Raw genomic sequence first — 27,946 nt, 5'->3', positions numbered from 1 at the left:
TGATCGCTCGCTCTCCTCTCTGTCGCTCCGTAGCTCGAATACCCCATGTGAGGCTCGCAGACAGGTCAAAAAGAAGCTGTACAGTCACCACATCCACGAGAAGAAGAAATCCAGTTTGGATCCACAGTACACAGCACCAGAGGTGGGTAACCCAGCTTCAAAGAGTAAAAAGACTGACCATGTATTTGCTCTACCACCATGCACTAAACCAGCTGATTCTAATTAGCATAACTCTTCACCATAGTAGGAGAACTAATTATTGTAATCAGCTGGTTTAGTGCATGTTGGTGGCGCAAATACATGGTCAGTCTTTTTACTCTTTGAAGCCGGGTTACCCACCTCTGCACAGCACACACTGGCAACCCGTCTGAAAAACATCACGAGCGGCAAGGCCGCAGCCGGGCAGCTCGAGCGTAGGTGTGAGCAGCTCAGACTCACCGAGTTAAGGGCAATATGAATATGACGACGGCCCCTTGTGTAACTTAAACCGCGTTTCGAGGACACAACCTTAAAGACTCTGTTAGGCGGTGTAAATTGTACACACAATGCAAGCATGAAGATGAGTCAGCACGCTCGAGGATATAAAGCATACTGTGTAACTACGACCTGCGCACACACCCTTCACGCACCGTATAGGTTCGTTATGCACATCCAGGGGGGGTTCCCCAAATTTTTGAGTGGGACCGAACAGTGGGGCCACCTTGGCCGTGCGGGCGGCAGGGAGATCGTTGCCATGACATCAAAGTGTTGCTATGACATCATTTACGGCTTAAAGGGAAATAAAAGCTGCACCAGAATGGATCGTGGAGATCGACGGCATGTTTGTCATGTTGTCGAGCCAACTGCCCGGCTAGACTTTTTTTTAGCCCCTTAGTCTTGAGAAATTAAAGATGGCTCCATCTAAAAGTAGCCGCCCCAAACAGAGGGCCATGCAGCCGACAACCACGCCTCTGGATTACCCTTAAAGTTCACCTCATTAACCCATTTTTAAAATCCGGTTTGGCAGTTAGTCTGCTGGCGAAGCAAGTATGTCGGGCGTAATCTTCTCTGAATCAGCGGCGTATTTCTTTACGTTTGACGCCGAGACTGAACTGCCCGGCCACGCCTTGCCACAGGTACGGTCACCAGTGACCATGATTCATGTAGTGAGCATACGCGAGTGACCTGTCAATCAGAAAGTGCCCTCCTGGATGCTCCACCCCCCCCCCCCCCCCAATCACCACCATCACCATTAAAGAGAGCGCACTACACAACCACACCACAACAACACAAAAAAAAGAAGGCTACCTCCTCACCACACACACTCCAAAATCCAAAAATGGCTTCACCTCGCCTCTCCTCCCAGGTCAGTGGTTCCCAAACTGGGGGGGGCGGAAAGACAGCGGGGGTGGGGGTGGGGGTGGGGGGGGTGTGTGCGTGATAAAGGCTAAAGACAAAAGGCACAGCACAGGACGTGTGTGTGTTTGTTTGTGGAGCTTTACAAAGGTCCCACTACCCTCCCAGAGGTCCAATAAAGGTAGCCTGACTAAACAAAAATTTTTTTTTTGAAGTTTGGAAGACCGGGAAACAAGCTTGGTAAATGGTAAATGGACTGCATTTATATAGCGCTTTTATCCAAAGCGCTTTACAACTGATGCCTCTCATTCACCAGAGCAGTTAGGGGGTTAGGTGTCTTGCTCAGGGACACTTCGACACGCCCAGGGCGGGGATCGAATCGGCAACCCTCTGACTGCCAGACAACCGCTCTTTACCTCCTGAGCTATGTTGCTGTACATGTATATGCACGTGACAAATAAAGCCTTCTTCTTCTTCTTCTCTGGCATCCCAAAGAAGCTAGTAACCGCCCACTCAGGCAGCTGGAAGGTGAATCTCTGCTAAATGAATGGCTTTCTTTAGAGTGATATCAAACAGACGTTCACTAAATTTAATCTAGCAAGACAAATGGCCGCGTTCCATCGTACATAACAAAGACACAAGATGGCTGCACTGGATTACGCCCGAGTAATCTGGATTAGCGCCAGTCAGCTAAACAGCCCAAATCAAAAGTGCAGCAAATAGTGCCTTATTCCACCGTCTGAGGGTGACAGCAAGACTGCACGGATAATCACGAAGCTTTAACAATATCTGCTTCGGCTTTGCAACATTACATTACAGGCATTTAGCAGACGATCTTATCCAGAGCGACTTACACAACTTTTTTACATAGCATTTTACATTGTATCCATTTATACAGCTGGATACATACTGAAGCAATGCAGGTTAAGTACCTTGCTCAAGGGTACAACGGCAGTGTCCTTACCCGGGAATCGAACCTGCGACCTTTCGGTTACAAGCCCAGTTCCTTACCCACTGTGCTACACTCCGTCCTCCATGCATGCGAGTAGCCAGGCACCACAGCTACAAACATGTTGGCCTTATTTTTTTCCCCCCCACATAGCAAGCGGTAGTCAAGGGCTCTCCTTTGTCATGATTTCCAAGAATCTTTGCAGTGACATACGATATCCAGTGCGCCATCAAAACAGGCGTTGGTAAATTTCGCTACGCTTGCGCGATCCTTTTGTTCAAGCCTCGGTTCCCCAGAATGTTTGTGCGCGTCCGTGGCGTGTAAGACGGAGCGTACGGGCCAGTCGCTAACGCTACGTTCACACCGCGCACTGGTCTGGATTGCCCGTATGCATTTTTTTTTGCCTATATCCTATTTTTTTTGACCGCCTGTTTACATGTGCTCGTTAAAGTGACCCGTGTCCGCTACCTGAGCTCACGCGGTTTACACGTGAAACAACCCGCATGCGCACTCCAGGGTTTGGGTACCGATACGATAGTAAACAACCACGCCGCCACGGCCACATCGCCGTCTACAACGGACACAACACGAGACCGAAATGATAATTCAAAATAATAATTCCGAAGCATCTTCTGCAAAGAACATCCCCTGCATTTTGGCCTATACCGACTCTTGGCTCCCCCGTATTTAAAAAGGACGCGACCTCTGTATTCTCCACTGGACTGAGCCTTCGTCCTCCATTTAACTTGCCGTTCTCGCTGTGTTAGTGTTAATCAGTTTAACCTTCAGGGTCCAAGTTGAACTATGCGGTTGTTCCCTGCACTTGGACCGGTACTTCTCTCTAGGGGTTTCGTCACACTTGTTCCTGGTTATGGTTGTACACTTTGTTGTACGTCGCTCTGGATAAGAGCATCTGCCAAATGCCTGTAATGTAATGTAATGTAATTTCAACATTCGCCGTCGCCTGCAGAGAGTGGGTTATGCGTGCCATCACCACCGGTAATTCAAATGCGAGAACAAGTACAGGAACATCGCATTTTGAATGACATGCAAATGGCGATAACCGGGACATTCCGATCCGTGCGTTTAGACGACGGTCCATACCGGATTCCTACCGTTTTTTTTATTTCCACGTATGAACGTGGCCCAAAAACGGATCTGAAAACGTCCGATTCCATGTGCTTTTTTTTTGCCCCGTTTACATGTACATAATACATATATCTGATCTGCGCTACGTGAGCTAAAAATCTGAATTGGGTCCCCTGTACCAGGCAGTGGAAACGTAGCCTCGCTGTACAATGGTTTCAGTGCACTTCATAACAATCGTAACATAAAATCATAGCAATGAAACTAAAAATATAGCACGTAGCATTAACGCAGTCCTGAGCAGGACTTTAAGCCCCGGTTAGAGCCGTAAAAACACAACCGTCACATCCGTTTTCCCACCGCCGGCAACCTGCGAAACCATCTCAAAGGTTTGCGTTCGAACAGCGCTGTAAAAGTGACGCGGTCTCCAACTGCGGTCCAGAAGAGCCGCGGTCTCTGTGGGTCTTTGTGTCTTACGTTTTCAGCTTCCAGCTAAAAAACAAGGTGTGCTGATCCTTTAACCAAATCAATGACTTAACAAAGCACTTAAGGGCAGGAACACCCCCCCAAAAAACCAGCAGACACAGCGGCCCTCCAGGAGTTTGAGATCTCTGCCTCAGCTACACATTGAACAGTTATGAATACTAAAGACAAAAGTTCAATGCTTGTTATTCTGTTTTTTGTCAAAAATAAATAAATAAATAAATACATTTTATAATGGCCTGGCTCAAAATAGAATCAAGCCCTGAAACACAAGCTCTTATGTCTGCGAATCAAACAGAGGCCAGCTTTTCCGGAGAGAGAGAGAGGAGAATCGCAGTGTCAAAAATCAATGCTCTGAAACTTAAGTAACCTAATGGAGTATGGGGGGGGTGGGGGTGGGCTGCCATCTTTGTTGTGGAAAATTACAGACAATGCCAAAAAAAGAAAAAGAAAATAAAAAGGCGGCAAAATGGCATTGTTTTTGGTTGAGAGGGGTCAGGGAGGTCACTGACACGCATCGGGGAGACTTTGCTCATGCAGGTCTGGGAACATGAGAGCTACAGATAAGACCCACGCGCAGGGCGTGGCTCCCTATCGCCTCATCACCAAACTCCCTCCGGCCCGCACACACACACACACACGCACGCACGCACACGCGCACACGCACACACGCTCACACGCACACACGCTCACACGCACACACGCGCACACGCGCACACACACGCGCACACGCGCACACACACACGCACGCTCACACACACACTCACACACACGCTCACACACACACGCGCACACACACACGCGCAGGCACACACACACGCACGCACGTAAACCCCGTACATGACCAGCACAAAGTAACACACACACACACACACACGCGCGCGCGCGCGCGCACACACACGCACACACACACACACACACACACACACACACACACGTAAACCCCGTACATGAGCAGCACAAAGTAACACACACACACACACACACGTAAACCCCGTACATGAGCAGCACAAAGTAACACACACACACACAATTAAACATTACACAACAAGTGATTAAAAAAAAATTCTCTCACACAGTAAGAGAGTATCTTGGTGTAGGTTTCAAATATTCTTTTAATGTGCATTCTAGCTTTTCACTGGTGTCACTGGCGCGAGAGACCGTCATTCGTACTTTCCTGGAGTTCACCAAACTGTATTTAAGCAACGAGGCGTGAGATACCGCGCTGTATTGTGAATATACAGTCCCAGCGAAAGGGTGTTGCTAGGCACATCTTGTAGCGGTGTACTGACCAATAACCATCCAGGACAGGCACTGTCAGTTTTCATAATCTAATATATACGCACAGGACTGTCAAACAAGCCTATGAGCTACGGTGGTTACAAAGGCAGGGGAACACAGATTCTCTGATCGTTCAGTGAGGCCTTCCAGGTGTCACAAATGATAAGGTCCTAGCATTGCATGCTGTGAAAATGAAATGGATGAAGACTGTACGGGAAACAAGCTGGCCATGAGCGTTCTTACTCAACGCGATTTGGCTTTGGAGTGACCGGACAACGATGTGGGGTTACATTACATTACATTACAGGCATTTAGCAGACGCTCTTATCCAGAGCGACTTACACAACTTTTACACAGCATTTTACATTGTATCCATTTATACAGCTGGATATATACTGAAGCAATGCAGGTTAAGTACCTTGCTCAAGGGTACAACGGCAGTGTCCTACCCGGGAATCGAACCTGCGACCTTTCGGTTACAAGACCAATTCCTTGGCCATTATACTACACTGCCACCCCCGACGCTCCACTGCAACTTTACATACTCTGAACACACGCTGGAGGCTCCCCTCATTCCTTTACACTTGGATCCCATCCCCCCCAGTAAACCCCCCGAAGAGTGTGTCAGGAATGGTCTCTCTGCAGTGCGGACAGGTGAGAGAGTGAACCTCTTTCTGCTAAACAAACCAGAGAGGAACATGCAATCAGACTGATCAATACAACTGGCAGACGCACTCACACTCACTGAGAGACACACTGACACACACACACTCACACACACACAGACACACTGACACACAAACACTCTCTCACTTACGAACACACAGACACACACACACAAACATAAACACTCACACTGACGCACACAAAGACACATACAAACACTCTGACACTCTCTCTGACTCACACACACTCTCGTCAGGCAGCTTACGTAACCCCTTGCCGAATAGACAGCTCTCCCTCACGCGAGGGTACGAAGCCCCAGGACCTAGAGAGGTGGGCCCAGACTGCACTCTACACACGGGGGGGGAGGCCGGAGGGTCCCGCTTCAACGAAACGCCACAGAACACGACGACATCAACAAAAAAAAACAAAAAAAACAAAACACACAGCGGCAGGTACGGGCTCTCCCTCCACAGACGCTCACACACGCAGCCCAGTCTGCTACTCTCCACTCCGCCGTCGCCTGACAGCCAGCGTGCGACTCTCCGGAGTGAAACGGGCTCAGCGACACGGCAAAAGAGCAAAGAGAGCAAAAAGAGCAAAGCACTGTCTCCGTCTTTGTTTACCGCTTTTTCAAATTTCAAATAACTCAATGTGTGAATGGGCCACTGAGAAAAAACCACAAGTGAGAGAGAGAGAGAGAGCTATGAAGAGAAAGTAAAGAATAAGGAAAGAGAAAAAGCGAGAGAGAGAGAGAGAGAGACAGAGTGGAAGTAAAACAAAGAGTAGTTTCATAAAGACAAGATAAGGAAGACCAGCCTCATTCGGTCTGCTGACAACACTGGCGGTCGTGCGAAGAGCGAGCCGAAGAGCAGCCCCTCACATCCGCCGAGGATCAGCGGACCTCTCGCACCGCGCCGTCAGAAAGGGCCGAGCGGTCACACGGCACTTAAGAGCCAATCGTCCGCTCTCTCTGCCGAGCACGCAAAACAAAACACAGGAGCAGGCAGATCTCAGCCAGCGAGACACTGAGGCAGGGAGACACCAGGCAGAGCAGCCTCCCCGAAGCCGTCCGGCTTGTTTGAGCCTGTCGGGCAGGAGGGGCGCGGAGCGGCGGAGAGATTCCGGAGGGGCCCCACCTGAGCGTCCCGCCAGGCGATCCGGGTCGTCCTCGTCCTCCTCCCGCAGGGCGTTGTCGTCGCGGGCCTGGGCCGGCTCGTGCCCGTCCTCCACCGGGACCACCGTGAAGTTCGTGGGCATTTTCACACCATGTGCTTTTCCCCCCTCCTCCTCGAGAGCGTTTGCCTGTGCGTGTGTGCGCGTCTGCGTCTGTGTGTGTGTGCGCGTGTTAGGGTTTCTGTTTACGCAGGTCTCCGTTTCCTTCTTCCTTTTTCTCTCTCTCTCTCTCTCTCTCTCTCTCTCTCACTCACTCACTCACTCTCACTCACTCCGCCTCCCTCCCTCCAGGTCCCCCAGCGCTCACTGAACTGGCTCGTCCACGGTTCGAAGTTCTCAGTTTCACCTCTATCGCTTAGATACTGGCCCCGTGCGATCCGCCCCTCTCTCTCCAAATAAGGAGCTCTGCTCCGCCCCTCTCCCTCCCCCTCCCCGCCCCCCCCGGGGCGGGACCGTGCCGGCTCCACGCAGATCACACGAGCCCGGGCACACAGGCCCCCGCTGAGAGACCCTCTTCCTGACTGAGCGCTGAGGGGCTGAGCACCGAGCGCTGAGGAGGGAGAACCCTTTGAAACCTTTGTGAAACACTTCCAGCAGAGAAACAGAGAGAGACCCCACACACGCGCGCATGTACACACACACGCACACACACACACACGCGCGCATGTACACACACACGCACACACACACACACACGCGCATGTACACACAAGCGCACACACACACACACACACACACACACACACGCGCGCGCGCATGTACACACACACACACACACACACACACGCGCGCGCGCGCATGTACACACACACACACACACACAGACACACACACGGACACAAAAACACACACACACACACACACACGCGCGCGCATGTACACACACACGCACACACACACACACACGCACACACACACGCGCGTGTGTGTACACACACACGCACACACACACACACACGCGCGCATGTACACACACACACACACACGCACACACAAACACACACGCGCATGTACGTACACACACACGCACGCGCATGTACACACACACACACACACACACACGGACACAAAAACACACACACACACGCGTGCGCGCGCATGTACACACACACACACACACACACACAAACAAACGCGCATGTACACACACACACACGGACACAAAAACACACACACACACACACGTGTGCGCGCGCATGTACACACACACACACACACGCATGTACACACACACACACGGACACAAAAACACACACACTTCCCACAGACAAACAGGCAGACACACACTTCCCACAGACACACACACACACTTCTCACAGACAGACCCACACAAACTTCAAAGGGAGGCTGCTATTGGCCAGGTAAAACAGCAGGACTTCCTGGTTCCACTTAACATCCTCCCTTTTCAAAGAGTCTAGGCACCGGGGGAAAAGTGTAGATCATTTTTTTTCTTTTGGGCGTATCCTTAATTACATAATCAATGTGAGAATTCTCAGACAGGGGCAGGACACAGAATCCCCCCCACCCCCCCCATCCAATCATTCAGACCCCTTTTGTATGAAACACTGATGCAGTTTACTGTATCTATTAGTAATGAGGCACAACACACGAACAATGAATGCATTTATTCAAGTGCTCAACCAACTGTTATGAATGCTATATCAGTCGAACCCTCTCATATTATCAATTCAACAAAAATATACATTAGACCAAACCAAACTGGCACCAAGGAGTTGATTTGAGATCTGGGGGTCCAGCTGTTATGAATATTATAACGGTCACGTACTGAACAGAATGTTGCCAGTGGAATTGGTCAATGTGTTCATTTAACACAACAACACTGAGTTGAATTCATGCGTCCAGCATGGGCAGCCAAACAAAACAAAGCAAAACAAAACAAAACAAAACAAAACAAAAAAAGCAGGAAATTAGCAAGTGTGCTTTTGAAAGTTGCCAGTATCGGATAACGAAAATAAATCCCTCGGATTCTTAGAAGGGTGGGGCTCGTCTTTCATCAGAACGGGCAGGGCAGCGAGCTCCAGATCAGAGCTCGCTCACAAAAGCGGCCTTTCTGTCCCGACACAAAGCCCAGAGGGCCACGCTTCCCCGTCTGAAACAAGTGACCCGATGTCTCACTCCTCCGCCCCCCCCCCCCCCCCCCCAAACGCACGAGGTCACGGTCAAGTCTGCGTCGGGGAGCACTTCCGGTTACCAGCGCTCGAGCCCGATTTACACGTCGTCGCACGACAATTTCGACAAGAGTCGCGAGGCAAAAACAAAAGCGTCGCGCGACGTTTCGCGTTCATGCTTCGGCAAAGGGCAAAGGGCAAAGGGCAAAGGGCCGCGGAGGAGAGGGTTCTGTTGTCTCCACGGTAACGAGACGCCAAACTGCCTAACGTTTATATCGGTGAAAACACCGCGGCAGATGGTCAGTTATTAATCAACAGCTGGTCCTGTAAATACACAGTACCATACACATCTACGTTTTGCTTATATTTTCAGTTGAGCAGAAAACTTTGGTTAAGCCATCTTCTTGTTGTTAAGAAGCTTGTTGTTAAGTAATTACGTCCGGGAGGATTTTAACACATTCCTTGTGGCAGCTAAATATGCTTATAAGCTTTTTTTTTTTTTCTTTGTTTGACCTATACGGGTTCCTCCTAGTGTGGGATTGATACGTGGGGTCCTTGGTCATTTTCAGAATTGACCAGCACATCAATTTATTTTGGGAAAGATTTTTTTTATTATCTTTACTTTTCAGTAGTCAAACAGAGAAAAGCATGCATGTATGCATGTATAGCTTCAGAGGAAATACTCTGTATGTGTACTGAGTAATAAAAAGCCTTACTGTAAGGGTGAAGGATGCAGGGCTTTGAGTGCAGTTTACACAGGTAATTGCCACATGCCCTTCTAGGAACAAACCCACAGCAGCTTGATGGGCATCCACAGCGCACGAGTACTGTGGGCATGAATTCATGGGCAGGCACACACCAGCCAATAGAATTGACCCAGGGGGGTGTGGCTTTCAGGTTCATTGCAATATTGACTCCTCCAATCAAAAGGGTTGCCTGTCTGCCTGCCTATCTGTCAATCAGTCCGTCGGTCTCAGCTGCGCAGATGGACAGACAGACTGCAGGGACCGGCGCAGGGGGGCTGCGGAGCGAAAGGGCGTGGCGACTCGCCTCGCCCGTTTCGGAAAGGTGCGCGTGCTTAGCGGTACTCTTCCGAATTAACGGAGGACGATGCAGCAATGGGACGGTTTACAATAGCAATTAGCCACCCCGAAACCAGAGAACAAATGACTAACAGGGAGTGAAAGGGTGGGAAAAGGTTTTGTTTTAAAACATCGTATGTGGACATTTACTGTGCAGACGAGGATGTAAAGAGGTCCTTTTCCCTCCCAGTGCAGGTGAGAATTAACTTCTTCACAATCGCTGCTCCAGAAGCCTGTTTAAAGGGCTCATTGCCTGGACTCTCAGAAGAAAGGGTTCCAAAAGGCTGTCTCTCCACAGTGGAACCCTGTCTGGTTCAAGGGTTCTTTGTCCGGTGAAATGGTTCAGTCTGGGGGCTTTCACACTTTACGCACCAACCTTAGAGGGTTCCATAAGAAACTGAAAAGGGTTCCCCTCCCTATGAAGCCCACCGAAAGAACCCTTTCATAACCCCATTCTCTGAGAGTGTGTTCCTTTAAGGGAACCTTGAAGTCATTACCTTCAGCAGGCTCCCTTACAAGAACAGGCATAAACTACTTTTAGCAGCTCAAGGCCAGTGAATGGTTAATGTTTATATGGCATGTTGTACACCATTATATTTTTCAGAGCTATTGGCAGAGTAGGTTTAAAAACAGGGCCAACTCAATCTGCACATGCATCAGTGATTTTTCATGACTCAAAACAACAAGTATGAGGTAATGACTTTCAGTTCCCCAAACATACAGAACATTAACAGTAACAGTAATATCACAGTACAATGGAAACGTAGAAAAGCCCAATGAAATGAGGTCTTTCTGAATCCTCAGAATACAAGTGCTTCTGCGAGCTAAATGCACATCTATTGGCAGATCGATTGCTCGACAATGCCAGGTAATCCATTTGGCTGTTACAGCCCCGTTCTAAGCATCAATCATTTTTGCCATCTTTGGCAAAAGGCGCTAAAGTATAAATTACGCTAATGCCGTCCCAGAGAGACAGAAACAAAGACTCGGAGAATATGCGCCGGTTTGGAATAACAACGTTATTGTGAAGCTTGGCAGAGGGTCAACACGAATAGTCCTTCCCGTCTCCGATTACATTAATTTTCACAGAAATAAGCAGTTTCCATATTCCAACCAAAATAACATCGCCTCTAGTTCCTGTTAAGCGCTCATGGGAAATTTAAAAAGTGGAGCGCGAGGCCAGGAATGGGCGTGGCTATGTTTATTGTCAGTTCAATATTGATTTGTAGCATAGGGGACGGGAAAGTACATCAGTCAACATACACACATTAGCATCAATGCAAAGATGCCCGGTTTAGCTGAGTAGCCACTTTGCACAACGTAGCGCCACAGCGGCGCTAATGTCAGCGTCGTGACGACGGCGATGTCAAACAAAGGCAAAACAGGTGTTGACACAGCGGCCTTCCGCAGAGGAGAGAGTTAAATGACAGTTGGCATTTTGAGCGTTTTTTTAGTGGGAACAGAACAGGCCAAACAGCACGGGGGGTCTGGGAGCTGCCAGCCCCACACTGCCCGAAGGTCTGAGAAACATAAACCGTCTCATTGGTCCGAAATCCCAGAGGAATTTTCAATCATTTATGATTAGATATAAATACGAAGACTTGTCCTCAACTGACCCCGGGGGGAAAATGAACAAGAGGAGAACTCCAGTAAACCAACAGGATACCAGCAGGAAATATGCAGACTATATACAAATAAAGGGCAACATTTTAATAAAAAATAAAATTAAAAAAATCATCCATTGGTGTGGCAGGCATGTACATGTTTAAGACGTCCAGAAACGTCCATTAACCCTGAATGCAAACCAACTCGACAATAAATTCCGTATTGTGCAACTAAAACTTAAAGCACTCTATATGCACAATTTTTTTTTAAACCAGTGTACATCCAGGCCCAATCAATCCACGTATCCTTCGGTAGATTTAACGACCCTTAATGCTGTTTGACAAGAAGATTTGTGTCTGCAATAACGAACATCTCTCGGTTTTTCCACCATTACATTCAGTGTCCACACTAGTTAGGCTTATCTCTCGTTGACGGTCAGCGCAAACAAAGATGGGCAGACTGCCCGGCCTCGAAACAGACTTTGATTTATATCAGCTAACGGTGGCACCACGAAGCACGCGAGGCTCCGGCGAGCCCATACTACCTAACGCCACAACTCAGATGGGAGCGGTTCACGTGAGCCGCGCATGTTTGAACGCTACGAGAACTGCCAGGTCGCTGACATGGAGACTGGTGGCCAGGCACGCCCCTTTCCAAGAGTTAATCGTCAACGGTTACATTCATTATGCAATTCCGTGGAGATCGCAATTGCCAAAAAATGCAGAACAATTAAAACCATTGTAGCCAGCATTCTTACAAACAATTGTTTTACAAACATTTTACACACGACTTTTTTTTTTTAAAGATAGGCATTGTTGCCTGCCTCAGAATGCAGGTCTCGTCAGTGTGTACAGATGGTATCACCACAAAGAGACAAATTTAAAGTGCTGGAGTGTGTTGAAAACAGATACCGCACTCATTATGAGTTAGTCTTATCGCGAATGCTATTGCATAACACACAATGCTGCTTTCAACTGTCAACAGGATATGCCATTTCACTGAGTAACAGAGTGCTGCCACCTACTGGGTACACGAGGCATGGCACACTGGACAGTAAATTTACATTTTATGCATTTAACAGATGCTCCTATTTTCCAGAGTGACTCAGACAGCTTGCATTCTTTAGATTAAATATATTGTACAGCTGGATATTCATACTGAAGCAATTCAAGTAAAATATATTTCTCAGGGGGCCCCATCTTGGAACAAAACCTACAACCTTGCGGGCACCACCTGGGAACGAACCCTACAACCCAATGGGCCACACCAGGGAACAAATCCAACAACCTTATGGGCCACACCAGGGAACAAATCCAACAACCTTATGGGCCGCACCAGGGAACAAATCCAACAACCTTATGGGCCGCACCAGGGAACAAATCCAACAACCTTGTGGGTCCCATCTTGGAACAAACCCTACAACCTCGAGAGCCTCACTGGGGAACAAATCGAATAACCATCAGACTACACTGCAGCCCTAATTAAATTGAAAAGTTCCTCTCACCTGAGAATTTTCAACTGAAGGCATTTGATTCCTTCCCAAAATGAGAAAAACACTATTAAAATCAAGTTTCCTTTAGGCCTTGTTTACATTTTAGAAAGAGAAGCCAGGGGAAATTTGCTTTTCACAACAACATTTTCCATCCAGACCTTATAAAAAGTTATTTGTTCCCTTCCCTTTACTATACAGCCAATTTCAACTGCACCTTTGCAAAGGACAAGCACAGTCGCTTAAATCCTTAAAGATTTAAAAGCAGCCTAAATTGGACAGCTTACCCAATACCAATATTGGCCATACTGCACATCACACATGCGCACATATAAATACACATTGACACATAAATAATGAGTGTGACTTACAGTGCTGTACTTGAAATGTTTTGAACCTCCTAAATCATCTCTACGTTTTAAAATAAAATCAGGCACTTCCAAAATCTTATTTACAGAAAGATTTTGCCAAACCTTCTGTCAGTGTAATAGCACAATATGAATACACAGTGATTACATTACATTACAGGATCATTTAACTTTTTTTACATAGCATTTACATTGTATCCAATTATACAGCTGGATATATACTGAAGCAATGCAGGTTAAGCACCTTCCTCACAACAGCAGTGTCTTACTGGGGAATTTAACCTACCATCTGTAGGTTACCAGACCAACCCCTTACCCATTATACTACACTTCCGCCCACACAATAGTGTAAAGCCATCCCATCAATCCCATCATGCTTAGCAGGTCATGTGTCCACCTTACCTCACATTTATATCCTGGCCATCTCAACAGAAGCGCTAGAAAAGTCATATGAAATTCAAATGAAAGATCATCTAATATTCTTAAGCTATGATATTAAACATTAGCCTACTTCTTATCATGAAACGTTGCTTATTGTTGTCAGCATTATGTCATGGTCACGATATGCACAATATTTGGACATGAGAAAAAGGATTTATTTGGTATGGGGTGGGGGGGCTTTACAGACACAAACCAGTTACTGGCATGACTGGAAAGGACTGCGGGAAATCTTTATATAAGAATGTTACTCAGCTGCAATATAAAAATTCTAGATGTATATTATTTCTACTACTATATGCCGCAGCACAGAAAATTTCACTATTTGCACAGCGTTAAGCCAGAGTATATACACACACGATAAAACTATCAAGCTTATTTGCATTCCGAGCGGGAAAGACGTTAGAGCACTGCATTTGGCTGCAGGGCCTGTGCAAGTTATTATCCCAAAATAAAGCTGCCAATCTATTTTACCACCCAGATTCACGAAATTGCATCTCTGAGAAGACACCAAATGAGAAATGTGTTACAATCAATGTGGATAAATTGCACCCTGAAAAGTGTGGAGGACCTACAGGGCCAGTTTTGTCCCAGTTTTTTGGACTTTGTCAAAGTCGTACATCTGAATAAATACCGCTATTAAAGTTTAAGGTTAGCCAATTCATTTTGCAACTGAAAGGCGTTACACACATAACAACTTTCTATTTTGCACTGCTGGGCTCAGGTGAATGATTACAAACCTCATTAGTGCATGCTAACTGACCAGCAATTTCCAGAAATAGGCTACATTAACGCATGTCATTAGAGGTTTCTCCAACATGTTACGTAGGCTACTGCGGACACGAGTTCAAGGCATGTGCATAATCAAGGAATACGGTAAACATCGCACTCTGAAATTACTCTCGTGGTGATATAATTAGTCATCCTTAGAAACTAGACCTAACCTAATCTATCCCATCTAAGACCAATCTTGAAGTGGGGCAGGCACGTCGCAGAAATTAAGGCGGCTAAAGAAGGGGGAAGCTAGGTTGATATTTAACGCCATATAGCAACATTGTACGTGAAAGACGCAAACAACCAGTCTCACATGTCCCTGATGTTTTGATGAAAAATGAAAATAAACTAACAATGTTAGCGACGGTCCAAATAATAGTAAACACGCGTAAAACTGGAGTTAAGGTATCCTGATACCGCAATTATGTAACATAGCTTGATTCATAAACAAAGTTAAGTCTAGCTAAGTAGTACCGACAAAATCCCCCAGTCTTACCGCTTGGTTTTGGCTCTTCGTGCCGAAAAACTTCATCATGCTCATCAGCACAGCTGTTTTCAGTTCCGCCACGATCATCTTGGTTGTTGTGGAGAGTTTCGCCCTCCTTTGCAACTGGGACAACAACAAACCTGTCGCTCGCGACGACACTCATAGCTCTTCCTCCGGGCCTTGACCGCTTCTTCGCGGCACGGCGTCAGCGAGGCTCCGCGCTGCAGTTATTCAAACTCGCCGGTCTGTTGCTATAGGTGAAGCAAGACGTGTAGGGCACGCGCCGACAGTGAATCAACGGCTGCTTGTCTGTCCCCCGAACGTGCCTGATGTATCGTTCTGTGATTGGTTGATTAAGTTCTTTGGCCAGGTTGGCAAAACTATAAAACAACCCAGTCTCTGTGCTCAGACTGTGACTAATCGTTTGGGAAACAATGTTCATGGTATTATGAAGAGGTGACGCGAGACGAGAACAGATTTAAAGGACCATTTTTAATTAACTGGGTATCAATACACTCCCCTGTCTCATCTGACAAAGAACTCGAACATTTGAATCTGAATATGCCTCTAATTGGCATTGACAAGGAGCTCCACAAGAGGACACCCAGTTGGAAGTTAAAATATCTGCTGCCAACAGTGTTCAACAGTGAGAACAGCTCAGAAAAAAATCGAAATTATTATATCTAATTGCATTTTGATTTAATTACCCGTGTCTAAAAGTATTAGAATTAGAAAATGATTAAAATTCTAAAGGCGTACTGCTGGCTTTACCTTTAACATTTTCACAAACAGTTTCATAAACTATGTGAAGCAGAATTTCTTGCCCAGATTGTCAATATTCTTCCATTTCAGACTTTGAGAATCCTAATTGCCTGGCTACATAGCTAATTCTGGAGTCCCTCTAGGTTGCTACCTAAATTCTTCAGCCTCAGGAATCTGGCCTGAAGCTCTCCGAACAGCTTGTAAGTGCGGATGTCAGCTTGCACGCAATTTGTCTGGAGCGAGAGCATTTAGGGTCTCAAGCAGGGAGAGCTTCATACTCTGAATTTCTCCAGCAAGCAAGATGTATGAACAGACAAATATGTGCGATGCATCGCCATGGAAATTGTACTTAATGAGGACGTTCGCTGAGCAAATGAATAATGGAGTGATGCATAAATTATTGTGTAACAGCTAAAACGACGACAACAACCACAACAGCAATAGTAATGATCATAATAATCCACCATCACTGGCTTCTTAGGGATTTGATTTTATGAGTCAGGTCAGGTAGAGGGCATCTAAGACGGGCCCATCAAACTGTTACTAATGAGAATAGAATGCACATTGTTGATATGAGAGTTGAGATTAAAAAAAATGACAGAGAGCACATTTATGGAATGATCATTTATTTGACCTCCTGTGGTCATTCCGGTGTCTGTCCGGTTCATTAATTCCTCCGCCATTTTCCAGCACATCTGTGTGTCATAAACGCACGCAGGTAGAAGATCTGGCCCCTGGGGTGCCCTGTTCTGCAGTGAGTGAGCATTAAGCTCAAAAATCACACACCCGTGTTGTTGTCGTGGGTCCGTCTCTGGAACGAGGGGCTTGCACAGGCCGACGGAATGAGAAAGCACTTCTCCAAATGCCTCATTCCTAATGACTTCCCTTCCCCCTTGAAGAGAGAAAAACAGGCCCTGCAGGCTGTCTGTCAAATCAGATTCCAGGTCAGCACAAAAAAAAAAAAAAATGAGCAGCCAGTTGTGCATGAGTGTGGGGCTCTACTGCAAATCACGAAATGCCTATTTTCTTCCAAACTGCAGTCCAGCAACAGTCTATGTACTCATAGCCTTGAAGCAAATATTCAAGACTACGCAGTCAAGTAAAAAAAATGTGGAGGAAACACAACCTGATATTTCCTTTTGTTTTTGTTTTTTTTGTATTCTTTATGCTGTGAAAGTGTAAATGTACAAGTGTACAAGCTTAAAATTCAACTTCAAAGTCAGCTCTTCAGTCTTGTTGAGCTTGGAGGGATACTGCTAATTTTATTTATTTATTTTTAGCTGGATTCTGTGACAACAGCACTGTTACTCCTTTCAAAATGTTCACAAGCAAAAAAGCGAATAGCACATATTTATAAACTAAAGTAAAATATACCCACTGCTATATGCCCAAACTCACCTGCAAATGCAGCATTGAAGGCTGTTTGTTTTCCATATATCAGGCAGTATTTATACGCAATGAAATGCTTCAACGCTTCAGATGAAAAGCAATGAAAAACAACATTAACTCCTGCTGGTCTTTCCGTGAAACTACATCAATAGATTTTTTTTATTATTTATTTTTTTTACCAATGGGAGTACTAGAGATGTGAAGCCACGGAGAAAATGAACACTTACATATCAAAATGATTTCTCACACCTTGCAGTCTTCAAATGTATTTCCCCTTCATAGTAAAATATAGAGCATCACCTGGATGGGGTAAGGACTTTCTTTTTAAAAAAATCTGCAGTTATGTTTTGGCCACTAGATGGCAGTCACAACATGTTTTTAATCACTGGAAAGGTGAGTGATTACTAGTAGGCCATAGGCATGTAGGCATATGGGCATGTACTGTATTAGGATTTCGGGTACAGTTACAGATTATCTATACATTGTGTCATTGTGTATATAGTACTGTAGATTAAATAGTTCGTTCCAAATTCTTAATATTGAAAGCTTTGTCTCTGCTACTGTATAACCTTATTGACATGATTTTTTTTAGCAGTGATTTTTCCTTTGCTGTGGTAGATTTATGTCTGGGGTTCCCAAACTTTTTTCTGATGTGACCCCAAATGAATGTTCACAAATTTATGTGACCCCAACACCCCACCCACACACACACACACGCCTTGCCTAACAACACAAGTTAGCCGTGACTGTACTGGCGATATACCACAACCTCTTGCTTCATTGCTTTATTGTAGTTGCAATGTTGTGACGATCCACATGCCGTAGCCTACATTCACATATTTTAAAGAGACAAAAAATTACAATTTTTCTTTTTTAAACTTTTTTACCCAAAAAATTTCAAGCAACCCCATCTTTAAATCAGGCGACCCCTCCATGGGGTCACGACCCCCAGTTTTGGGACCCCAGGAGAATGTAGATACACACAGGTTCCCCAGGCCCACATTAACGGACATCGGACGCCCTCTCCTGCCTCTGTCTCACACCGGAAGAGTGTTAACAGGTAAGGTCATGTGGGGGGCAGGGACACCAGCAGGGATTTTGGGGCCCATCAGAAGATCCCACAGTGGGCCCCACCACCACCAGGCATCCCTTTCCCTGCGTAGGTACAGCAGACTTTTTTGCGAGCCCCAGTCAGTCAAGGTCCTTGAAATCATCCAAACTGCCCCCGCCCCCCCCCGCCTCCTCCCAAATGACATCCCTGTGTCAGGGCCCACAGTGGACCCAGAAGTAGCTGGTGCCCGCCAGGTTGCCGACGCTTCTATAAGAACACACATCTTTAAGGCACATATCAAAGCTGTGACCCTGGAGGGCATCCAGCCAATAAGCCATCTGCTGCTCAGGTTTCCAAAACATCCAGCAGCCCAGTGGGGTTGGCACGGTCAGCCCGGAGATGGAACCAACCCCTCTGGGAACATCAAGGGCTTAGGATTTTGGGCTGCACCCCTACAGCCAAGAGCTCCGTGTTGTGCAATGGTTCCACTCTTTGAAGCTGTTGTGTGTGTGTGTGTGTGTGTGTGTGTGCGTGCGCGCGTGCGTGGACACAGATTATTGTGGAAATGTTGTGACCAAATATAACATACATGGTAACATACAGGATTTTATTTCTTTTTTTATTTTTTGCAGGAATTTGTTGCAAATCAGACTGATCTTTCACGTTAACGGTTAGTGGTACTTGGTAAACCAGTAAATTCGTAGTTCACGCTGGAAATGTGATGCAGTCGGACCTTCTAGGACAGCCCAGTCTAGTGTGTCCTCCGCCACATATAATGAATCTACTACACCGCCATATGGAGCTTAGGGGGATTTATTTATTTATTTATTTATTTATTTACTTACTTACTTATTTATTTCCGAAGTCCACCGTGTCACTGAGACAGCGCAGCCCACAGAACAGCTGGGCTAATATCTCAGCGGCGGGTGCGATGTGCTAAATTAAAATATATTCCAGAAAATACTTGCAGGTGGTAACGGTAAGTATGCGATAACTAGCAGTGAAAGGAGAACGCGGTGACGACGGCAAGCGCAGCCATTGGCTAACAACGTTAATAGCAGAATTCCTGAGTGACGGCGTGGACCATCGAGTCAACACAGGCATTTATTGCCAGCTCTCCCTGACACCGGGAATTCCGCTTCGGGTAGCCCACGCGCAATGGCAGTGCAAACCCCGGAGGCGCCAGTAAAGTAGGACTCTCCCTTCAAAATAAAACACAATCACGCCAATTTCGCCCAATTAAAAATTGTTAGCCTAGCTACCTTATTAACATCAATGACACGATGCAAGAAACCTGTTATTTAATTGCATAGTCGGTCACAACTAGCACACATTAGCTATGTTTTACGTGTGGCGTAACAAAACAGCGCACTTTGCGTTTGTTTGAAAGCACGGTCGAGATGTCGCACTGAGGTAGCTTATGTGCGCAATATAATAGGAAAATAGAAAAGGAAGAATAGTGTTCATTCTAAAAAAAAAATTTTGTTTGTTTTTTTGCACGATTTATTCATATCAGATTCGGCGCTTAAAGAAAAACCACGGCGAAATAGGATTCAGCTGTGAATCGTCGAAGATGAAGGGGTTAAACAGGTGTAGCCGTTGCTACCGGCGAGTTGAGCTCATCATTGCAGCGGACAGAGTATTGAGGGACATTAATCGACTCCGGCAGACTTGCAGGCTCGCAACTAGAAGGAACTAGAAGGTTTACAAAAAAAGCGGCGACGCCGGCGATGGGATGGGAATGCGGACACAATAGTAAAACCACACCGTCATTAATGACAGACATGGAATAACCGAGCACGCGTCAGCGTAAACAGACGGGAATCGGGAGTTTCTTCTCTTTCGCGAGATGACGTAAAATTTGGACAAACGCGAGTCGCCTGGCACCAAGGGAAGTGAAAACTATCTCGACCCCCCTTCTGCATCGATAAGTGGCGGTCGGCTCAGCTGCAGCGAGCCCGACGTCTCGGACAGAATACTTCGATGCTAGAAGTTTTGAAGTGTGTGTTTTCCCCCCGTGGATTACAGTATTCAACACAGAGTCCGTTAACCATTTGAAGTGTCACCCGTCGCAACGGACACTTTGGCCGCAAAAAGTCTTCAAACTCTTTGGGGAGCAAGTCAGGATGCCGGTTAGACGGGGGCACGTGGCACCGCAGAACACGTTCTTGGACACAATCATTCGGAAATTCGAAGGCCAGAGTGAGATTTTTTTTAAATTCCCTTGTTATGATTTTAAATGTTTATTATGACTGGTAACTGTACAAAGCAATCATATTTTTAATTGTAGGTACAGTAGTATGTGTCACGAATATCACCTTCTACGCAGCACATTTTCTTTAAACGTGACAACCCTCAATTAGATATAATTTGCTAATTTGTGTGTGCATATGCCTGCGGTTATAATTGTTTGTGAAACATTTGAACCCTGTTTATTTTAGGAGAGCGACGAAAGAAATATAGCCTATGCCAGATGTTTGTTAAGACCATGAGCTCCCTCGCTTCGCATAGTGGCAAGGAGATTGTTGGGTACACTTCATAACTGAATTCGATTGTTAGAATTGGGATGTTAGAAAACTGATGTCGTCGAAGGTAAATTGAGTATTGTGGAGATATAGGCTGCCATACACCTTTGGCTATAACAAGTAGACCTAAAGAACTTAAAAAAAAAATAAAAAAAACTGTCACAATTAAACACTTAACTCTGTTCACAAGCTGTCATCGGTTCAGTTAAAATCTTGCAAGCTGAGCACATTTACTCTCTCAAAAAAAAGCAAAATAATGTAACCTACTCTCCTTTCTTATAACCAGGACATTCAATATGTTATTTGGAATTTTTGAGTATCACTGGGGTTTGGAACAATTAGCTTATAAAAGAAAATTTGATATGAACTGTCATTAAATTAGGCTACTTGATAAATAGCAATTACCCAGAAATTGTATGGTTCAGAACAAAGCGCGCGGTTTGTGTGTGTAACGTTCTACCCGTGTGCGCGCAGTGAATGAGGAACATACGCATGGCAACATATGAAACGCTTATAGCTCGTAGCAAACACAGTCAACCTAAACTAGTTAATGGTTTTAGAAAGTAAATTTAATCACTACACGTGTGAGGGTTACATTGTAATTAAGATGCCAGTGGTCAGTGCGATTCTGAGTTTTTTTTATTTTTATTTTTTATTTTATTACCCGAATCGTTTAAAGCTGAAAAGTACACGTAGAAGACTAATTCAGAACCTTCCAGCAAATCACTCAGGACTGAAGCTGGCTGATAATTAAATTGATTTAAGAGCGGATCGTAGGCTACAGGTCTGGTGGATCTCTGCGGTGCTTGCTCTTAATGAAAAGCGCCGCGTCTCTTAAGATTAAAAACACTGCAAATAAGTTTCCCCGTGTGCAGGCCTTTTGAACCGCACTTCCTGAAACTATGTAATGAAACAAATAAACAAATGTTTATTTTATGCTGGGTCTTCAAAATCCAACTTCAGTTCACGGGACAGTGTAGCTGTACTGTTGGGGATTAAGAAATGTATGTTTCGACCCTTCCATATATCAACCTAACCAAGTACAAAGGGGATTTACTAAACGTATGACGTAGTCCTACATCTTGATTTAAAAAAAAAAAAAAAATTAAATGTTTTGTTGATGGGGAATACATCAATGTCCTGTACCCTGATAAACCGGACAGACTGTCGGCGTAATTTTATATTTAATACTTCATGGATCTAATCTCATTTATCGTCGCAGCATTAGAGCGTATCCCATTAATTTAGGTAAACTTGTGTGAATGGGTGGGAAGTGTCTCCCAGCTGAAGGCGTTAAATCATGACTTCAACAAGCCTTCCCGGTAATATGATGATGTAGTCTTGGCCCATCTTGAAAGGGAATTATAATGAGAAGTCCTGGCCGTACATCACAACTCCGTTCCATGATTCTGTATCATTATTATTGCGCATTAATCACGGCTCCAGTCTTCTTCAGGCCCTTTTTTCAAGAATGATGCTCTTCAGATCTTCCACGTTGATTGTGATAATTGCTTTGATCTACTTAAAAGAAGAATCCACCCTCTGTCAAACACCTTGGATCCATAATTCCAGAGGAAGGCAGTACATCAAAATTATAGACTTTATCAGGTGTTTTGAATAAGGTTTTGATCTAGTCTGCGAGAAGGCTTTGAAACTTTAAAGAGGAGTAGCCTAAAATGATGATAAAATAGAACTGACAGGTTTGTTTCATATTTCTTGGAATGCCAGAGCAATACAAGCATGATAACGGTAAAGGATTTGAGTAAGTGGTAGTTGGTGTCCTGGCACGATAGTGAGCTTACCTTTGCTCACTAAGCAGAGTCAACTTTACTTTATCATTTAACATAATTAACCAATGGATGAGTAGGTTTTGGAATGTTTTCAAAATTCTAGAAAATTCTGAGTGTTCTAGAACTCCATTGCCTTCAATTGGTAGTGATTGTTACATCACCATTAGAATGTTCAGTTAAGAACATTCTGATCACATTCATTGTGACTTAAAGGGTTAGCGGACCTACAGATTAACATGAAGACCACCAGTTAATACCTTTTCACTTGATTTGGTATTTTAGCGCTTTGAACCCATATACATTTTTTAGTCAAAACACACAACATTCTAGTTTTTAAATGACATTTGAAAACTCAACATCGCAAGCGCTGTAAAACAAGTAATTTAACATGATCAGTACAGGTGTTCTGCAGCAGTGTAGTATTGGCCACTGTTAAATATCAGCAGCTGATACAAGAGAGCCTTGCGTCAGTAGCTGAGACAGTGACATCTTAAAGACAGTTATCACTTTTTAAATGGAAGTTCTTTTTCCCGCCTCTCCTCCTTTCTCATTGGCCGCTTGTGATTTGGTGAGTCCAGCTGAAAGCCATCATTGGTCCCCCGACGGTTACGGAACGAGAGATTAAATTCAGATGGATGTTCGGCAGTGAGTCGGCAGAATGTGTCACAGCCTGGGTTCTCTTTTCTGGAAGCAGAGGAAGTGCTCTCGTCTCTGACGGCGGCCTACTTCATTCTGCTAAATCTGTGGCAGTCCCGAGTTGTTACCCACCCCCCCACCCCCCACACCCACCGGCACCCCCACCCCCCGTCCGCCCTGTTTCTCTTTAACCAGGTCTTGTGTTGTATCATCACCCCCCCAACTCCCCCCACCCTCCCCAACCATCACAGGAGCACACAAACCTCCAATTACCCAAACATGAGGAGGATATTAAGCGTTGCGTCGTGCACACAGAACTCTCCATCGCCCCGGGCAACTGGAGCAGCAGGTGCTGGGAAAGGTTCCCTGGAGGTTTTTTTTCGCCCAGGGAGGCGGCCGGACTCCGTCCCGTCTCTGTCCGTGTCGGGTCGGAGCGCGAAAACAAACGGGGACAACGGCGCTGAATATATACGCCTGTTTACCTGCCGTGGACAAGACCCCTAATATGGCTGTGCCTTTACGCACTCTGGTCTTGGGGACAAAGTAGCTTCTGTGCCAGAATTGAGTCATTTTTGAGGGCATACTTGCCAAGTGAGGACATGTAATATATTAAACATTAATTAAACCCTCACAGGCTTTATGTGCACTACAAAAGAGAGAACACCTACTGTCGGCGTAAAAATACACTCTTGTCAGGAGTGATTTAGCGCTGAACGTTTTGAGGGACGGTACGGTAATGCATATTGTTTTGTTTTAACGGTGTGTCGCCAGTTTCGGGGGCTCTTTCCGCCTCTGGCCGCCACGCGCCCTGTCAGGATTTCGTTTCCACACAGACCCCCCTTCTCCAGTAAACCTGAGGAAACGGCCCGGACTCCCCCGGCCCCGCCATCGAGCTGTCAGGCTCACGCGGCTGGCTTTGGCGCTCACGCTTCCCAGAGTTCCCCCCCCCCTGCGCCCCCCCCCCCCCCCCCACCTCTTCCGCGAGGTCTGCGGTCTCTCACAGCTGTCTCTGACACCTCGCGCTTTCCCTTCCCCGGGAGGGCGTCCCTGGCTGCGCGCAAGACTATCCCTCAGCCTTCGGGGGCCCCAAACTAAACAACATTTTTATTTCGGTGCCTCCTCGTTATTCAGTGGGGGATTTGGGGTCACCGACCAGGGTGGGGAGGGAGATTTGTGATCAGGGGTGGGTTGGGGGGGGGGGGGGGGGGGGTGGGGGGGTGCAGGAGGGAGGAAATTGCAATTGCAGATTGCAGGTGAGGGGGAGGTGGGGCGGTGGTGACATTGCAGTTGTGACCAGTGTTGCTGTCCTCAGTTGGGCCCTATACAGTGACAGGGCCTATGTATGTCTGCCCAACTATCTCATCCCCCACCCCCCCCACCCCACTATGTGTGGGCCTGGCTGTGCTGAACATTAGCTACATTAGCCTAACCATGTGCCAGGTCTGACGACATGTCTGTTCGTGGGAGAGATTTGCTGCCCAACTCTTCCTGGAGATACACCGTCCTGTAGGTTTTCACTCCAACCCCAACAAAGCACCTCAGTTTTGAACAACACACAAAAAAAGCTAGTTCAGTCTTAAAATCATCAACATCATAAATATTGCAAAAATAAGATCTGTCCTATCTTTTGAGGACACCGAGAAAGTTAAGCATGCTTGTATTTGTTCTAGAATAAAATTATCGTGTAATGCTTTCTGTACGTGTCTCGGTCGCCAATCCCTTGCAAGCTGTTCGAAATTCTGCAGCAAAAAAAAAAAAAAAATGCTGTCGTGGACAAGATGGATGTCACACACTGCCCCAGTTCTGGCTTCCACCGCACTGGCTTCCACCGACTCTGAGAATCGATTAAAAAATTCCACTGATTACCTATAAAGCGTTGTATGGCCTGGCGCCTGGATATATCACCACCACCACCACAAGAGTGTTAGTTCCCCGCCGGCCGCTGAGCCCTCTTAGATCATCTGCTCCGCCACTGCTGGCTGATTCAGAGTCTAGACTGAAAGAGCGGAGGTGATCGCGCTCCTCTGTTTGGGTCCCCGAGGGCCCGGAACAGCCTTTCTCCTGCTGAATCAGCGGCTTCTTTTAAATCGCTGTCTTAAAAACTCACTTTCGTACTAGTCTTGTTTTCATGAATGCTTAACCGTTTGTTTTATTTCATATATATATATATATATATATATGTTTTATTTTCCCTATATGTCTGTGTCTTTTTATATTAAAATGTTTTTTTTTTAATCTCTGAAAAGCACTTTGTGCTGTATTATGCATGATAAGTGCTATACAAATACTGATATCATTATTATCTTTATATGCAAAGTAAGGGTGTAATAACTGTTTGTAGGACAGTACTGCAGCCTGTAGGAGAGAGATAAAAAAAAAACGGATATTTTACTTGTATATACAGCAGGACAGAAAGTTAATTGCAGCTTGATTTATGTGGCATCAATCCAGTTCAGTGGTCAGGGGCTCTGATAGTCTGTAATAAAAGTACATTCTTTTGCTGCAGGTTCATAGGTTTTCTGGTGTGTGAATTTTTTCCAACAATCAGTCATCAGTCAGTCTTGCTTTCTAAGAGTACAGAAGCGTGCCTGGTGCTAAGGACATAGCGTTCCGTAAACATAGCAGCTGCACTGGTTATTTGAAATGTGCAAGGTTGTGATTTGTGGGAACTACAATGTTATATTACAGTGCTTTTTGTACTACCCCAAACTGCATTTTTTTTTCAGCTATATTGTACTAACATTCAAATCACATATTTTCTTCCGACAGGAAAAAAGGTTTAAGCGTGTTTGTGACCCGACAAGTTTGTGCGAACTGGTTTTCACAATCAACTTTAAATATTTTTTAAAAAATCCTTTTCATTGCAGTGGGGTAAAAATTGCAGACATCTTTTGTACTGGAGTGGTCTGGCGCAAGATTTTCTCACTTGACATTTTAGGTGAACAGATGCACACAGTAGCCTTTAGAAAAGGCAAATATGCCTGAAATAAATACAATTTCCTAGCTGTGTTTGCCAAGGACAGTAAATGGAAACATTTTTCTGTCTATGTTTTTCCTTCCTTATGATTCCGGGAAAGGTAGTGCCAGAGTCGCTTGTGTGGGTGTAATGTATTGTTTGAGAGTGCTTGGCTTAAAATGACAGGGTGAAGTTTTGGACTGTCTGATCATAGATGTGTGAGGCTCTCTCCATTAATATAGAAGGCTGGGGTTATTTTTATGATTCTGTGCCTAACGTAGCAGGAAGCATCCCATTCTGTCCACTTTTCTCCCAGGAAAAATAGTGGACAATCCTATTGTCCTCTAGTCTTACACTACACTCTCTGTGTCTCCATAGAGAAACCCCATCGACTGTCGCTTTGATCCATTTTGCCTGACAAAGGACCCATCTTGGAGCTCTCACACACCTACCATAGAGGTTTCCATAAAGAACTGAATAAGATTCCCCTACGAAGACAACCCAAAGAACCCTTGCAGAACCATTTTTTTTCTAAGAGTGTACAGAGTATGCAAACAGTGCTATATGCATGAAACCCTGCCACAAATCTATAATGAAGCCTTTAATTATGCCATTGGCTTGCCTGTGTATACATTGAACAAAAGCAGATGGTTTTGGAACCACTGGAGTTGTCCAGGCAACGGACGGAGCCTCCTAGCCAATGAACAGGGAACGGGAGAAGGCGCCTTTTCAGGAACGGTTACAGGCGAGGCTAAAACTCATGCATTAATGCAAACATTATACACCTTTCCGCACTAGAAACGGTAACAGGCGACGCTAAACTCATGCATTAATGCGAACATTAAATACCTTCGGCGCTGCCACGAGGGCCGCCTGGCTCTCGTAATCAGTTTTCAGCACCATCCCTCTCCAATGCCTCTGAAGAGGGAGATGATGATGAGCTCGCCCACATTACGCATCCCATCCTTGTCCCCGTCGCGTGGAGACGCAACGGCGGGAAACGCGTCCGAGCGTTCCTTCCTGGTTGTTGCCGGGCGGGATGGATTGCTTACGCGTAGCTTCGCCCACTTAGTCGGGATTTTTTTGTTTAATTGCCGCTTTGGGCTTTGTTTGATTTGCGGGATTAGCGCTTGTCTTGTCGGTCTCTGTCATCGCGTGTGTTTTATTATTTTTTGCGCTCTTTGAATTTTGTTCTGAACTCATTTGCATACACTGCTTTCTTTGTTTCCACAGAAACCAACAGCAGTACCTTAGCTGAAACACTAGGCTACTGCACATTGCCACATTTGTCTCTTATTTAATAATTTAAACATGAGCTTGAAAACCACCTTAATAATTTACCAGAGTATGCTTTGTCTTTCACTTAATAAGAAAAATTATTATTAGTAATGAAAAATTGTTTTTTTTTTCAACAGAATGTATAAAATTAAACAATAAAAAATCAAATGTAACTACAGGGAAAACAAAACAGACATTCATGACAACAATAAAC

The 27,946-nt window shown here is 45.6% G+C and overlaps 2 protein-coding genes across 9 annotated transcripts in view; one reads left to right on the top strand and one right to left on the bottom strand.

The window, feature by feature from the left end:
- The window catches only part of LOC118233178 (solute carrier family 12 member 7-like), a 57,915-nt gene extending 42,324 nt beyond the window's left edge, over positions 1-15,591 (bottom strand). For 2 of the 8 annotated variants that reach the window (XM_035428576.1, XM_035428577.1), the window contains exon 1: positions 15,355-15,591. In XM_035428576.1, coding sequence (XP_035284467.1) covers positions 15,355-15,508 — 154 coding nt within the window. In that variant the 5' untranslated portion in view covers positions 15,509-15,591. Of the gene's footprint in view, positions 1-6,936; positions 7,326-15,354 lie in introns of those variants that run through there. The other 6 variants (XM_035428583.1, XM_035428580.1, XM_035428581.1 and 3 more) reach the window with 4 other exon arrangements.
- A 4,068-nt stretch (positions 15,592-19,659) lies between these two features.
- Positions 19,660-27,946, top strand: part of LOC118233562 (potassium voltage-gated channel subfamily H member 2-like) — a 133,853-nt gene continuing 125,566 nt past the window's right edge. The window contains exon 1 of the mRNA XM_035429320.1: positions 19,660-20,749. Within this exon, the coding sequence (XP_035285211.1) occupies positions 20,674-20,749 (76 nt within the window). The 5' untranslated portion in view covers positions 19,660-20,673. The remainder of the gene's footprint in view (positions 20,750-27,946) is intronic.

The sequence above is a fragment of the Anguilla anguilla genome, chromosome 8 (genome assembly GCF_013347855.1).
Source record: "Anguilla anguilla isolate fAngAng1 chromosome 8, fAngAng1.pri, whole genome shotgun sequence".
Classification (NCBI taxonomy): domain Eukaryota; kingdom Metazoa; phylum Chordata; class Actinopteri; order Anguilliformes; family Anguillidae; genus Anguilla; species Anguilla anguilla.
This window is presented reverse-complemented; position numbering and strand designations above follow the sequence as displayed.